Raw genomic sequence first — 13,855 nt, 5'->3', positions numbered from 1 at the left:
AAATTTATTTTGCATAACGTTAATTTTAAATATAATGAGATATAATAATTGTTGCTCAGCAAAACTGAAAACTTTAAAAAATATATAATACCCTATATTGGCCAAAGTGTGAGAAATGCTACCTAACATCCTAATGGCAGAAAAGAAAAATCCTCACAGTTGTTCAAAGCAGTATTTGTACAGGACATATAAAAAGCCTCAGGTATTCTGTAAGGGTAATGTAGTGTTTGAAACTGGAATGATTTATATTTTATGTAATAATGCTAATTTAAATGACAGAAATGAGCTAGCAAACATAACAAATCTATAGCAATTTTATTGCAAATTTATACATAAGTGCAATCATATTATATGAAAAATTCTTAATGGTATTTAATAGTCTTGTGAATAACTAAAAACTTCCAGATCTCTATTAACGTATAAGCAACATGTATTCCATACCCCAAACAATAGCCAATCCTAACTCGTTACAGGTGACAATATAAATGGTGATATTTTACATCAACTGACAATCAAGTTTATAAGAAAGGAATATGGATCGTGCATGTGTTTGATTAAAGAAGTTTTTGATATTGCCAAGAACTAATAACTGTGCATACTTAAAAATCCATGCCTACTCTTAAGAAATTAAAAATTTTATAATATTTCCTTGGTGAAATGGGGAAGGTTTATTATTCGTATACATTTTTAATTCCTTGGCACAAAGTTTAAAAATTATAGCCATCTACAAAGCACAAGGACAGATTCCTTGCCTTATTTCTGCAATAACTGTGGCTATTCAAATGAGGTGCCTGGAGATTTACCTTCAGAGAGTCTTCCTGTAAAGAGAAGTCTTCATAGACAACAGTGCTTAGCTCAGGAGCATTCAGTGATAATTCAGTATCATCCATGAAGAGTAAAACTTTGTTAATCTCAACTAGATAATCTGTGGGGAGAGGTGGCGATCGACTTCCAGGAGCAAGATGACCTATTCTCTGTTGATTAGGGACCGCCTGTAAAAACAATAATAATAAGACACATCTCTTAAAATATCCCCAGTGAATAATAGCAAATAGAAAAAAAACACAATACTACTTAGTGGAGCAATTCAATACCATGAACCCAAACAAAAAAAAAACTGAGTTGTTGCTTTTTTTTTTTTAATATATTTTTGTCCTGTATTGCTAAGAAACCCTTGACAAATCTCCATACTGATTTTCTTCTGTAGCCTGCGGTTAAGCAGTATAAATAAGTTGAAGCTTGACAGGTTTTTCTTTAAGACGTGTGCCATCTAAACTCATTTAGCAAACAAGAAAACGTAACAACTCCTTTTCTGAGCTGTTGGGGAAATGAGAATATGCCACAAATCATAAAGTTCCATATGAAATAAAACGTTTTAATACCATGATCACTTTACCCATTTTGTAAAATGTCACAATTAGATTAAACAGTTCTAGGCTTCACTGTTGAAAACAGAAATAAGTGAAACAAGTATTCATAACATAAGAAATGCAACAGGTTTTGATTAAAATAATATCCAGGTAATGCACTATATAATCTTAACCTTTGCGAACAATATTACAGAACATGACTCCTATATAAGACAATCAGTTCAGACAGATCCTAAGCCCAGTGGACTACTTATTAATATATCCTCTAGTCAGAACTCTCTCAACAAAAAAAGTGCTCTCTGGGATGGGCCACCCGTCTTGGAGGCATTCACGTCCTTTATTCCAAATGGCTACACTTTATTAAATGCCATCTACTACTGCAAATAGCAAAGTGCATCCTTTCATGAATTAAGGTAGCTTCCCTGATGCTTTCACTATTTTCCTCTATTAAACTTCTAAAAAATGATACTCCTTTGCAAATTCAAAGATGGCAGTGAAAATGATCATAAATACATGTTCGATGAGGTATTATCCTAAAAATGGCTATGGTTACGATTCCTAAATGAAACCAAGACTCAAGAGTAAAACCAGTAAGTCATCTACATGGTGCTGAATCTAGAGGTCTGCATTTATTTGTCTCCTAGAATATGATAAAATACATTCACCAATTGCTGGACAGTCTTGGATAGCAGGACAGAAAAAAGCCAAAGATTTCCTGATTTTATCCACACGATTATTTATATTTGATACTAATATTAATTTTATTATCCTGATGCTATGCATTCAAATTTTAGTCAGAAAGCATTTCTAGATATTTACCCGTATGCCCAAGAAGGCAAATTATATTTTTTAAGCTATAACTATAAAAGAATGGGAAGGACTGTAGGTATTGTAAATAGGAAGTTCAAAATCAAAAAAAATCACCTTCATTAAAGACTACCTTTTTCTATTCAGACTATAAAGATAACCTAGGATTTCCTGAGCCTCCATACTCTTGCAGAAGCAGCAAGGCAGTTCAAAATTTAAACATGTGCTTTCTGTATTCCAAAAATAGATTTTATCCCAAGAGAGTGATCAATCAAAATGTCCTAGGAGAAGGGGGAAAAAAAAAAATATTCGAGATCTGACCCAGACTTCACCGCTGGATAATTGTATTTTTAAAGAATTCTGCTAGGACACAGAAATACACCGCAAGCCAATGCTAACATTTGACAGTGTTACATGATGTTGCTCACATCATATACAACCTAATTCCAGATAAATAGATTAAAAAGTTAATATTATATGAACACTTTATAGAAAATTCCTAAGTTTTGTTTTTTGTCAAACCATAGGGAAAAACCAGAACTAAACAGAACTGAATAGTCATCATCTCTGTGGAAAATAAGGATTTTTAAGATCCCCAATAGGCTGGAAAAGACACACATACACACACACACACACACACACACAAAAGAAAAACATAGTCATGTAGGGCTAAACAAAAATTTTAAGTGTTTGCATGTTAAAGATAAAATAATTAGAAGATGAAAATCAACAAGATAATACTTTTATAGCAAATATGACAGAGACTAACATCTTTATTTTATAAAGAGCTCACACATATTTTAAAAATAGTAATACGTACCCTCGTAAACAAATGGGATAAGGTCATTTAACACACATTCCAAGTAAGAAAATGAGTCCTATAAACTGGTAGTTCTCAATTCTGACTGAACGTTAGAATTACTTTGAAAGTTTTTGTTTGTTTGTTTGTTTGTTTGTTTGTTTAAAGAGCGATCACAGATTAACCCAAACTAAGAGATTTTGATTTTACTGGTTAGCAGGTTAGATTTTTTTTTTTTAAGTTCCCCAAGAAATTCTAATGTTCACAGATAAGAAACGGTTTTAAGAACTGCAAATCTAAAGAAGGATATGGGCTAATGAAATAAGGACAAAACCTTTTCAGGCATTTCAAAAACATTTTAATTACAGTAACCAATGCTAGTGAACCCAAAATGAAAAACGCCTGTTGTGCTGCATATTAGTACGCCTAAAAAACAAATTTATTCATTTGTTAAAAGTCCAAAAATTATTTCCATTTTGGACCAGTACTGATTTATGATTTGGGACCCAAAGATGAAGTTCTAGGAAAGTAATATGCTTTTAAAAGTAAGAATGAAGCAAAGAACTATAACATCATCTGAAAAATATTAGGAATAAAAATGGAGCCAAGCCTTAAAAGATACATTTTTCAGGTAACATAAGGAGATAAAATCCACACCAAGGAGTAAGAATAAAACTAGAAAGACCCCAAAGGTGCAAAGGCACTGATATGTTTGGGAAAATGTATAGAAAACCAGCGCAGCTAACTCCTGGTAGGTGCCAGTGAATCAGAGGTAGCTGGAGACCAGACAGAAGTTTTAGTGTATCATTATAATGATGAACCTTGCACTTAAAGCTTTTTCTGTATTTTGCAGTATTTTCCTGAACACTTCCTTAGGTAAAGGAATGTCCTGACCAGCCATAACATTGGGGGTAATAATTCTGAGGACAATATGGAGGGTGGGCTAGAGTTAAGAAAAACTGGACATAGATCTCGTGACCTCCGAGGTCGCCTACATATTACCCACAATTCCCTTTTCTTTCTCTCTCCTCCAGCAGCCCAAGATGCCGAAAGGGAAGAAGGCGAAGGGGAAGAAGGTGGCCCTGACCCCTGCTGTCCTGAAGAAGCAGGAGGCCAAGAAGGTGGTCAATCTCCTGTTCGAGAAAAGGCCCAAGAATTTTGGCATTGGACAGGACATCCAGCCCCAAAGGGACACCTCAGCTGCTTTGTCAAATGGCCCTGCTACATCCAGCTGCAGTGGCAAAGGGCTATTCCCTATAAACGTCTACAAGTGCCTCCCACAATTAATCAGTTCACCCAGGCCTTGGACCGCCAGCCAGCTACTCAAGTGCTTAAGCTGGCCCACAAGTACCGACCAGAGACAAAGCAGGAGAAGCAGCAGAGATTGTTGGCCCGGGCTGAGAAGAAAGCTGCAGGCAAAGGGGATGTCCCGACTAAGAGGCCGCCTGTCCTTCAAGTGGGGGTTAACACTGTCACCACCTTGGAGGAAAACAAGAAGGCTCAGCTGGTAGTGACTGTACATGAGGTGGATCCCACTGAGCTGGTGGTTTTCCTGCCTGCCCTGTGTTGTAAGATGGGGGTTCCCTACTGCACTTTCAAGGGGAAGGCCACGCTGGGGCGTCTGGTCCACAGGAAGACCTGCACCACTGTCGCCTTCACACAGGTCAGCTCCGAAGACAAAGGAGTCCTGGCAAAGCTGGTGGAAGCCATCAGGACCAATGGCAATGACGGATATGATAAGATCCGCCGGCCACTGGGGAGGCAACGTCCTGGGGCCAAAGTCTGTGGCTCGCATAGCCATGTTGGAAAAGGCAAGGCTAAAGAACTGGCCACCAAACTGGGCTAAGTGGACGCTATTGAATTTTCTGTACATAAAAGTAATAAAAAGTTGTCTTTCAAAAAAAAAAGAAAAACTGGACATAAAAAACCCCAGCTTGGGACACACTGCAGTGACTAACAGGAGAAAATCATAAGAGTCTGAGTTACGGAAAGGATAGTGGACTAAGAGAACTTGAGTCATTTCTCCAGGGGCATAAAGCAAGAAACTGGTAGAACTGTGCTGAACTTTAGGTTCAAAGGCATCGTACTTCATTCAGAAGAGATGGTTTTAATACCTACTCGATACGGTGTGAAGAACAAGAAATGGTTGAGAAGATTTTGAGTTTTCTACTTTTGAGAATAGGTAGTTTTTAGGGAACTAAACTAAGATAGGGAATAAATTAGGAAACATGGGTTGAAAGGGGAAGTGAGAGGACAAGCCTAGCTTGGGATATGTTACAAGGCTGCAGTATACACAGACAGAGACATCTAACAGGCAGTAAAACCTGAGAGAGTAGAATCTTCCACTAGACTCAACATCATTAACTAAAAATGGTTCTTAGAAGGATTACCTAAGAACAGACTTTTAGAGAAAACCAGCACACTTACAATGCAGTTGGGATGAGGGCCACTGAAAAAGGGAGCTGGTAGTGAATCTTTTTCTAGAATGCAAATCATAGTTTATCAATTCACAAATTTAGTTACTTTTTAACTAAAAATTTCTTCAGGTGATTAAGACCTCCACATATAAAATACAGAACTGAAAGAGGAAGCCACTTCTAAAAAGGATAGATGCCTTTTAGATTTAATACATTATCAGAAGTCCAAAAGAGATCCCAATAATAAGATTTTGTGTCTATTTCCTTTGAGTCTTGTCCCATCTAAAAATATAAATGTTATTTAGTAATGTATACTAGAAAGGAGAAAGAGATACCATACCACCTGTTTCTTAACATATCCATAAATGCAACATCAAATATCTGAATGGCAAGAGCTAAATAAGTTATTTAAGGAAAACAGAGTCTCTCCCGAGACAATACCTTAGTTTTATTGTATCTTGTGCGCAAAAGTAGTAACTGCAAACGAATCTTTTCTTTTTCATTATCCTCCATAGGCTGATGTAACATTTGTTCTCCTCTTTGCAGGACTTCCTCAATCTGGGCTCTCTCCTCATCCACCTGAATGTTTAATAGAAAAAACAGCTTACTTAAAAGAAAAATGCATAGCATCGCTTACTTATCGGTTCCCAAGTAAGAGTCTATCTACAAAGTATGAGATCAGTCAAGATCCATTCATCTAAATGGTAAGTAACAAAAATTCATGGTTTTTTTTTTAATATTTCACATTTGAAGTTAAAATATCTCGTAAAGAATGTTAGTGTAGAGGAAGTTAGAGAACACTGAAACAACACTACCTTTAGTCAAAGTGTGTCTTTTTTTTTTAAGCATTATGTAAATCGCTTGGCAACTCTTATGATGACACTCAGCAGAAAATCCTATCTGGGTCTATTCTTTGGCATGCCTTGGCAGATTCTTTGGATAAACATAACAGATGTAAAAATATAATTAACAGAACAGAAAGGTAAGAACACCATGGTTTTGAAAATCTCCTTGAACCGACCTTTTCATCTTCATCACCAAATTCCAAGTGCTTTTCCACAACTTTTAACATATTTTCTATGTCGCTTTCTAATTTTTCCAGGTCAGAGAAAAGTACTTCAGCTTCAAATGCTTCGGTGGTGACCATACAGTGGTAGGATAATGGTTCCTGGCCAATTAGCAACTGCAGAAGGAAAAGTGTTCTCTTAACCAGACCTTCCATCGTGAATCAAAGGGACGGCGGGTCAAGAGAGGAGCTAGCATTTGTTTGAATTGACTTCAATTTCAATCATTCATAGAGCAATGATTTTACCTATTCGGGCTTCTCTGAGTTACCCATTTTCTCCACAAACTCCAGCCAGAGACGTGAGCTAGTGTGCAAATAACCGTGGCTCCCAGCAGTGCTGTGGGAGGATTCTGAGATGGCACATGAGCAAGCAGGAAATAGTGCCAACATCCAAAACCATCCCTGCCACGGCCACAGAAAGGAAAAAGGCCACCACTGAGTATAGAGACCTCCCACAGAATGTCCCCCAGGTAACCTTCCCCCGTAGATTCCCCTCTGGATTTTGATACCCAAACTGAAAAAGTATGTATTTCTCAATCCAGTATTTTCAGACAATATCACTATAGAAAGACTTTATATTTATATGACTAAACTCAGTGTAACAACTTTAATAAAACTAACCTAACAAGGGTGTTGGCTAAGCATGGGGAAACGAGCACTCTCACAATGATTATGGAAGAAGAAATCGGCACAAACTTTTTGTAGGACCCTTTGGAAAATCTATTTAACGGTATTTATATGCACAACTATACAACAATTTCAAGGAATTCTAAGAACTGACCCTAAAGGGTATGTTAACAAATGAGCAAAAAGACATGCATAAAAGGATTTTGATAACTCAATATTTTAAAAAGGACACTAAAAGTGGAAAATTGACTTGCAAAAGTATAATAGATCATATAATGGAACCCCCCAGAGCTGTTGAAAGCCATGTCAAAGGGGAACACACAAAACAATTAAAATTCTTGATATTTTAATATCACATAGATATGACTAAGAGTAGACATGTATGCCAAAATGTTAGCAGAAGTTATTTACGGGGACAATAATAATTTTGCTTCTTTGTACTTCCTCTTACTCCATCCCTATGTCTCATGCTTTACTCTTTTATACCAGGAAAATGCTCCTATATACCTTTTGAAAAGTACAAATGAGCTTAGGTCAGAAGGTAGGGAAATAAGGTCAAAGCTAAGGAAGAAAAAAGTTAAAGCAAGTTATTTGTCTTCCCTAAATTGTGAATAATCTAAGTATATTCATGAGCTATGAAAGATAGTTTGTCCTATTACGTCAGATATTTCAAATTAAAGCAGACTTGGATAATGTTTACTTCTTGCAAAATAGAGGGTCCTTACTCTTAGATAACTTCCACACAACTCTCAAGAGGCAGAATTAACCAAATACTCAAAAATGCCAACCCACGGGCCCCACTGGGATCCTGAAACCCTCATACTCCTCTGTCAGAATGAAACCTGGTTCGAATGACCCCCCCAAAGTCAGCTATACCGTTCTGGTTTTTGCCTAGCCAACCATCAAAATGTCCTTATCTTTCCAGGTTAACATTTACTGAGCACTCGCCACACTCTAGGGCTGGAGAACACTACAATAAAAGGCTCCATTTCCTCCCCCTCAGGAAACAAGGGAAAGAAAAAAGAGAATTAGTAAGACATACACAAAGAAAAACAATTATAATACGGAAGCATAAATAAAAACTTTTAAGGAAAACTCTTATTTAAATGCATAACAGCAGATAGTAGCTTTTCAGCATTAGGTCTAAATTGTGAAATTTCTTGTAACTTTTGGATGCCATAAAACAAAAAACCAGTTACCAAGCATGTAGTGTGCACAAATTTACGAAGTATAATATACAGTAATGGGTTTAATATTCATGCCTAAGCTTAGGAATGAGTCTTAATTTTTTTTTAAAGATTTATTTATTTATTTATTTATTTGAGAGAGAGAGAGGAGGGGGAGGGACAAAGAGGGGAGAGGGAGAGAGAAAGAAGAAGACTGTGCTGGGTACAGAGCCTGAAGCAGAGTTTGATCTCATAACTCAGATCATGACCTGAGCAGAAACCAAGAGTCAGTCACTTAACCAAATGGGCCACCAAGGCACCCCCAACTTTTTTTTTTTTTTTAAGATTTATTTGAGAGAGAGAGACAGAGAGAGAGCAAGCATGGGGGGAGGGGTAGAGCGGAGTCTTATTATTTTATAGCCCATTTTAACTTCTGATTGAGACTTTGAAAGCTTTTCTCAAAGGGTTTATTTCCTTTAATACTAATTTCCTGTTGTCTCTCCTTTATGTGCAAAATCACAAATAAATAAGGACTGATGCTCCATTCAAAAAAAAAGCGACTAAAATCATTTTAATTCAAAATTCTTTGATGTATTCACCATACAATCACCTATCTTTGAGATACATGCCCACAGGAAAAATAGTTTTATATTAAAATATAATTACTCACGTTGGCACTTTTGATATGTTGAGACACCTTTTCAAAGTTTCTATTCAGTTCAGCTAATTTTGGTTGTACAAGTTCCCTGCTTGAGCCTCCACGTGCATTCATCAGAACAACGGCTTGATCACGGACATTTTCAACTTGGAGGTTGGCATCATCCAGCTCAGATATTAAACGCTAATGGCAAGAAAACACAAAATTACCATATCAGAAAAATCAAAACCAAACATGGGGGTGATGCTAACTCAGAATTAAAGGCAGTTTAAATGAATTTCATGGATCCCAGGAAAATTTTTTAGAACAATCAATTTAATGAAGAGCTATTCATAAAGGACTCCTATGAGACCTTGGTTTCTCCAAACAAAATAAACACTAGTGAATCTACGGCAAGGGAAGAATGACTGCACAAGTTAGCTTGGAGCAGTAGAGGAAAGACCACACCAAAACCTTCCAGAAGTGTTACTGATACTCTGCGCTTGGTACCTTCACGATTTCTTCCCGTTTACTTGCTGGTTTTTTTTCAATCTCATCCAATAGAGCTTCAGCTTGATAAAGCCAGGTACTTATGTGAGCAACATTGCCGTCAAATATTTCCAGCTGGTTCTGATGATTCTAGAAAGGAATTAACGAAACCTGATGCAATCACATGCAATATTTAAGACAATAATCCTAAATGACATTTAAAAGACCTGTGAAAAGCCAATGCATGCTGAATTTCAAGATAGGTTTCCATCTTCCTGTGAAGCTCTTTCCCAGTGAATAAATCTCGTTCCTAAAAATGCACAGCTATGGTTATGTATCTTTTAAGTTTATTTGATTTAGACCTCAATACAGTAAAAAGTTGAAGAAAAGGTGAAACTTTCTTTTTCAGTTCCATTTCGTTTGTCTCCTTTATTCCTCATTCTAATAATTTCATTTACCCCCCTTGATCATATTTTTTAAAAACTAATAATAATATAAAAGAATAATAATATAAAAATGATCAAAATATGGGTTGAATAAGATTCTGCCTGCTCAGTGGACTGAGCGACTGGCAGGCCTGTGGCTTGTCAGCTCAGTGCCACCAGGACTTAAAAGTAGAGTTGGCACAGACCTCACTAACATTTCCTGAAGCAGGACAGAAAGTGTGATTGAGAGAATAAATGTGAAAACCAGAAGAAAACAGTTAAGCTGATTAAAACAAAGCAAAACAGCTGAGGCGAAGCAAGCAAGAATTTGGGACTCGATCAATAAGAGTAGGGAAGCCTTTGGATGAAATTAACAGCTTTTAAGAACAATATGTTATAGGATAATGGAAACTAGAAAAAACCTTAGAAGTATTTAAAAGACAAGAAAACAAATTATTAATCCATACTATGGAAGAATAGTTAAAGAAAATGAGAACCCATAAATAAGGAAAGTTTGTAAAGTGATCTGGATTCTGAGAATGAAGAACTGACAACCACCAGACTTACTCAATGTTAAATGTTCTAGGGGCACCTGCGTGGCTCAGTAAGTTAAGCATCTGCCGTTGGCTCAGGTCATGAACACAGTGTTCCTAGATGGAACCCCAGGTCCGGCTCCCCACTCGGCCAGGAATCTGCCTCTTGCTTTCCCTTCCCCACCCCACCCCTGGCTCGTGCTCTCTCCTTCTCTCTCTCTCTCTTTCAAATAAATAAATAAAATATTTTTTTAAATGTTGTAATAGGACTATAAAGGTATTATTTGAAAGAAGAATTTGGAAGGTACAGACTGAAGAATTTAGACGGGTTGTGAGAATGTGGAATAAAGTAGTTACAATAAAAATTAATATATAAGATACTTAATGAACATAATCTATGAGCCAAGAGTTTCATATTCTTTATTTAACAACTCTGTGAGATATGTTCTTTTATTCTGATTTTATATATAAGGAAATTAAAATGTAGCAATATTTAAGTAATTTACCCAAGTTTTGCAGGTAATAAGTTGTGAATGAACTCTGGATAAGAAGCTGACAGATCAAGATGTGAGCCCATGGGCTTCAATGCCCTACACATTCTGACTGATTACAGTAAATGTTCAAATACACAATAATTTATTTTTCTCTGTCTCTATTTATTACCCAGTAATTCTGTGAATTTAAAAAAAGTCCTCTCAGATACGTCAAAACAAAATAGTAATTTATAAATGAAACTCCCTCTAAGGGAAGAGAGAGGGAGGTTGCCACATATTCATTCTTGGTATAAGAGGGAGGGAAAACCACTGTGAAATTTAAATGGTCACTACTTCCATGAAATAATTAACAGAGGTATAACCGAAGACTAACAACATATAACCTTTAATAATTAGCATAAGCATCATCATAATATCTAAAACTGGTTATTTTAAGTATAGTTATATAGTCAAATATCCATGTTTTATGTCATCTAATCATCACAAAAACTGTATAAGGTAGAAATTATAATAATGTCCATTTTACATAAGAGAAAAATGAGATTAAGAGAGCATTTAAGTGACTTGACCAATGTCACCCAGCTAGTAGTCAAAATTTTTACTTAGGCTGTCAGATGCTAGTATGCCATTATTAGAACATTATCAATATTATATATATAGTTTACGTTTGCATGAAAATTAAATACACAAATCATTAAAATATAACAAATGAGGTACATCTACTAAGATATTAAAGTACATATTTCTCTGTATGTCACAAATGGTTTATTACTTGATAGAGACATTTTTAACTCTTTCTAGTTACTATCTTTTCAAAGGAAAAAAATAACAATGTAGCCTAATGAAATTAATTCATTTGAAGCCAAACAATATTGTGACACAGAAAACAGGATTTAAGATTCTTTTATTTTTTTAAAGATTTTATTTATTTATTTGACAGAAAGACAACCAGTGAGAGAGGGAACACAAGCAGGGGGAGTGGGGGAGGGAGAAGCAGGCTTCCCGCTGAGCAGGGAGCCCGATGCGGGGCTGGATCCCAGGACCCTGGGATCATGACCCGAGCCGAAGGCAGACGTTCAACGCTGAGCCACCCAGGCGCCCCAGGATTTAAGATTCGAATCAAAGCTGTATTGGCTTCCAAATAATTAAAGGAGAAACGCGTTCATTGTTCAATTTTCCCTGAAACATACCATCAGTGTATTGCACCAATCCTCCGTCCACGTGCGGACTCGGCTCCACCCGGCGTTGAGCACACAGAGCCTCTCCTCTAGAACAGGCTCGCTGCCCTCGATCAAGCTCTGCAGGGCAGCACTGCTCTCTGTGATGGTATTTAAGTCAGCTTTTCTCTTTTCCAGATCCTTCAGAATATTCTAGAAAAGAAGAATACCAAGATCCACTTGATCTTTCAGAATGTTAGAAAAGGATTTGTTTTTGTTTCAAGATTTTATTTAAATGCAGGTTAGTTCACACACAGTGTGGTGTTAGTTCCAGGGGTAAATGTAGTGATTCAGCACTGGCAGATAACACCCAGTTTATACAACTTTAATTTTTTAAAACCTTGTCTTCTACATATGCATTAGTAGCCCATGACTCCCCTCGATAATTCACAATATGTCAAAGGTTCCCAAAACTCCACAGCTGATTAACATGTTGAGAGTTCTCAAATTCCTATTAAAAATTAGAACGTTCAATTATGCAAATACAAAAAAGTAACAAACTCAGTTGTGAAAAGGTAATCATTTCATTAATTTTAAGTGCAAATGCTATTTATTACACACAAACACCAAGTGTCTTCATCATAGCTTTAGATGTAAAGAATCAATTTTATTTTCATTAACTATAACCTGGCAAAGCAGAACTATCCCCGAAGTCACAATTCTCAAATTTTATAATGAATTTATCTCCTGGACTACTATAGGAAACTACTGATGTGTACCACATTGATTTGGAAGGATAACACCCTGTACTAGGTGACTTCATATATACTCTGTTGTGTAAGCATTATAAAAAATATTTCATCCTAGCTAAATCATAGGAGAACTAGCACATCGAGGCTGTAGTTACACAGTTGCCATATGCAAAGATAATAGTCTGGGTTGTGTAATGATAATTTGATTTGCACATTCATAAGGTTTGACCAGGCAAGACGTGTACTCAGAGAAATACAGCGAAAATGCTGGATTCCAAAATTAAAACTACAGAGTTCTAAAATCAAAAAGTAACATGAGCATATCTACCCCACTGCTATTGTACCTTTTTTAGCCAACATTTAAACAAATCATTTGAAGGAGCTCATTTATATTTAATCTCACATCATTAAATTACATTTTGGAAGGCATGAAAATTGTAAATTCCCAGATGAGTCAAGGTTTAAACATTCACTTGGCCATATTAAATACTGGTATATTTATAAAGAAACTAAAACATTTCTTTTAAATGTTCTTCTCCAGAAGGGAGGGAAAAAAAACAACCTACAGCCATGTTCTCTGAAGTTAAGACTTTCTACCTACCTTCACTGGGAATGTATGGATTGACTAGAACAGTTGGTAAGAACTATACGAAATAATTAGCTACAAGTAATTAAATGTAAAGAGTACACACAACTATCTACACTAATAGACTGTATTATAAAGAAAATGACTACACTGAAAATAATATTTAAGCTACTGAATAAAAATGCTATTAAAGTTCAGGAATGAAAACGCTATTTAAATTTTTACATTGAAAAATTTTTACATAATTTTAAAGTGCAAATACATTAAAATGTTGTGAAATATGAATGTTTCTTAAATATGAAAACAACACTGAGAAAGTGGTGATTATGTTACATACTGATGTTTCATTTGAATTACTCTAGTGAAGAGTAAAGATTTACTCTGTGAATTCGTGATTTGTATTTACCATCTGCATTATTTCAAACCTGAAATAATATTAAATGGGAATTTTAAAATGAATAGTACCAGAAGAAACAAACGTACCATTGTTTTAAAAGTCTTTACCTTAAAAAAATTATGAGAATCAACTA

The 13,855-nt window shown here is 35.9% G+C and overlaps 1 protein-coding gene and 1 pseudogene across 5 annotated transcripts in view; one reads left to right on the top strand and one right to left on the bottom strand.

Annotated features, from left to right (window-relative positions):
• UTRN (utrophin) overlaps positions 1–13,855 on the bottom strand; it is a 426,951-nt gene that overhangs the window by 214,614 nt on the left and 198,482 nt on the right. For all 5 annotated transcript variants that reach the window (XM_034669248.1, XM_034669249.1, XM_034669251.1 and 2 more), the window contains 6 exons: positions 12,021–12,200; positions 9,400–9,528; positions 8,923–9,093; positions 6,415–6,576; positions 5,835–5,972; positions 804–992 (listed from right to left, as the gene is read on the bottom strand). In XM_034669248.1, coding sequence (XP_034525139.1) covers positions 804–992; positions 5,835–5,972; positions 6,415–6,576; positions 8,923–9,093; positions 9,400–9,528; positions 12,021–12,200 — 969 coding nt within the window. The remainder of the gene's footprint in view (positions 1–803; positions 993–5,834; positions 5,973–6,414; positions 6,577–8,922; positions 9,094–9,399; positions 9,529–12,020; positions 12,201–13,855) is intronic.
• On the top strand, positions 4,014–4,889 carry LOC105236113 (annotated as a pseudogene).

Source organism: Ailuropoda melanoleuca, chromosome 10 (assembly GCF_002007445.2).
Source record: "Ailuropoda melanoleuca isolate Jingjing chromosome 10, ASM200744v2, whole genome shotgun sequence".
NCBI classification, from domain to species: domain Eukaryota; kingdom Metazoa; phylum Chordata; class Mammalia; order Carnivora; family Ursidae; genus Ailuropoda; species Ailuropoda melanoleuca.
Note: the sequence above shows the minus strand (reverse complement) of the source record. Positions and strands in the feature narration are given on the sequence as shown.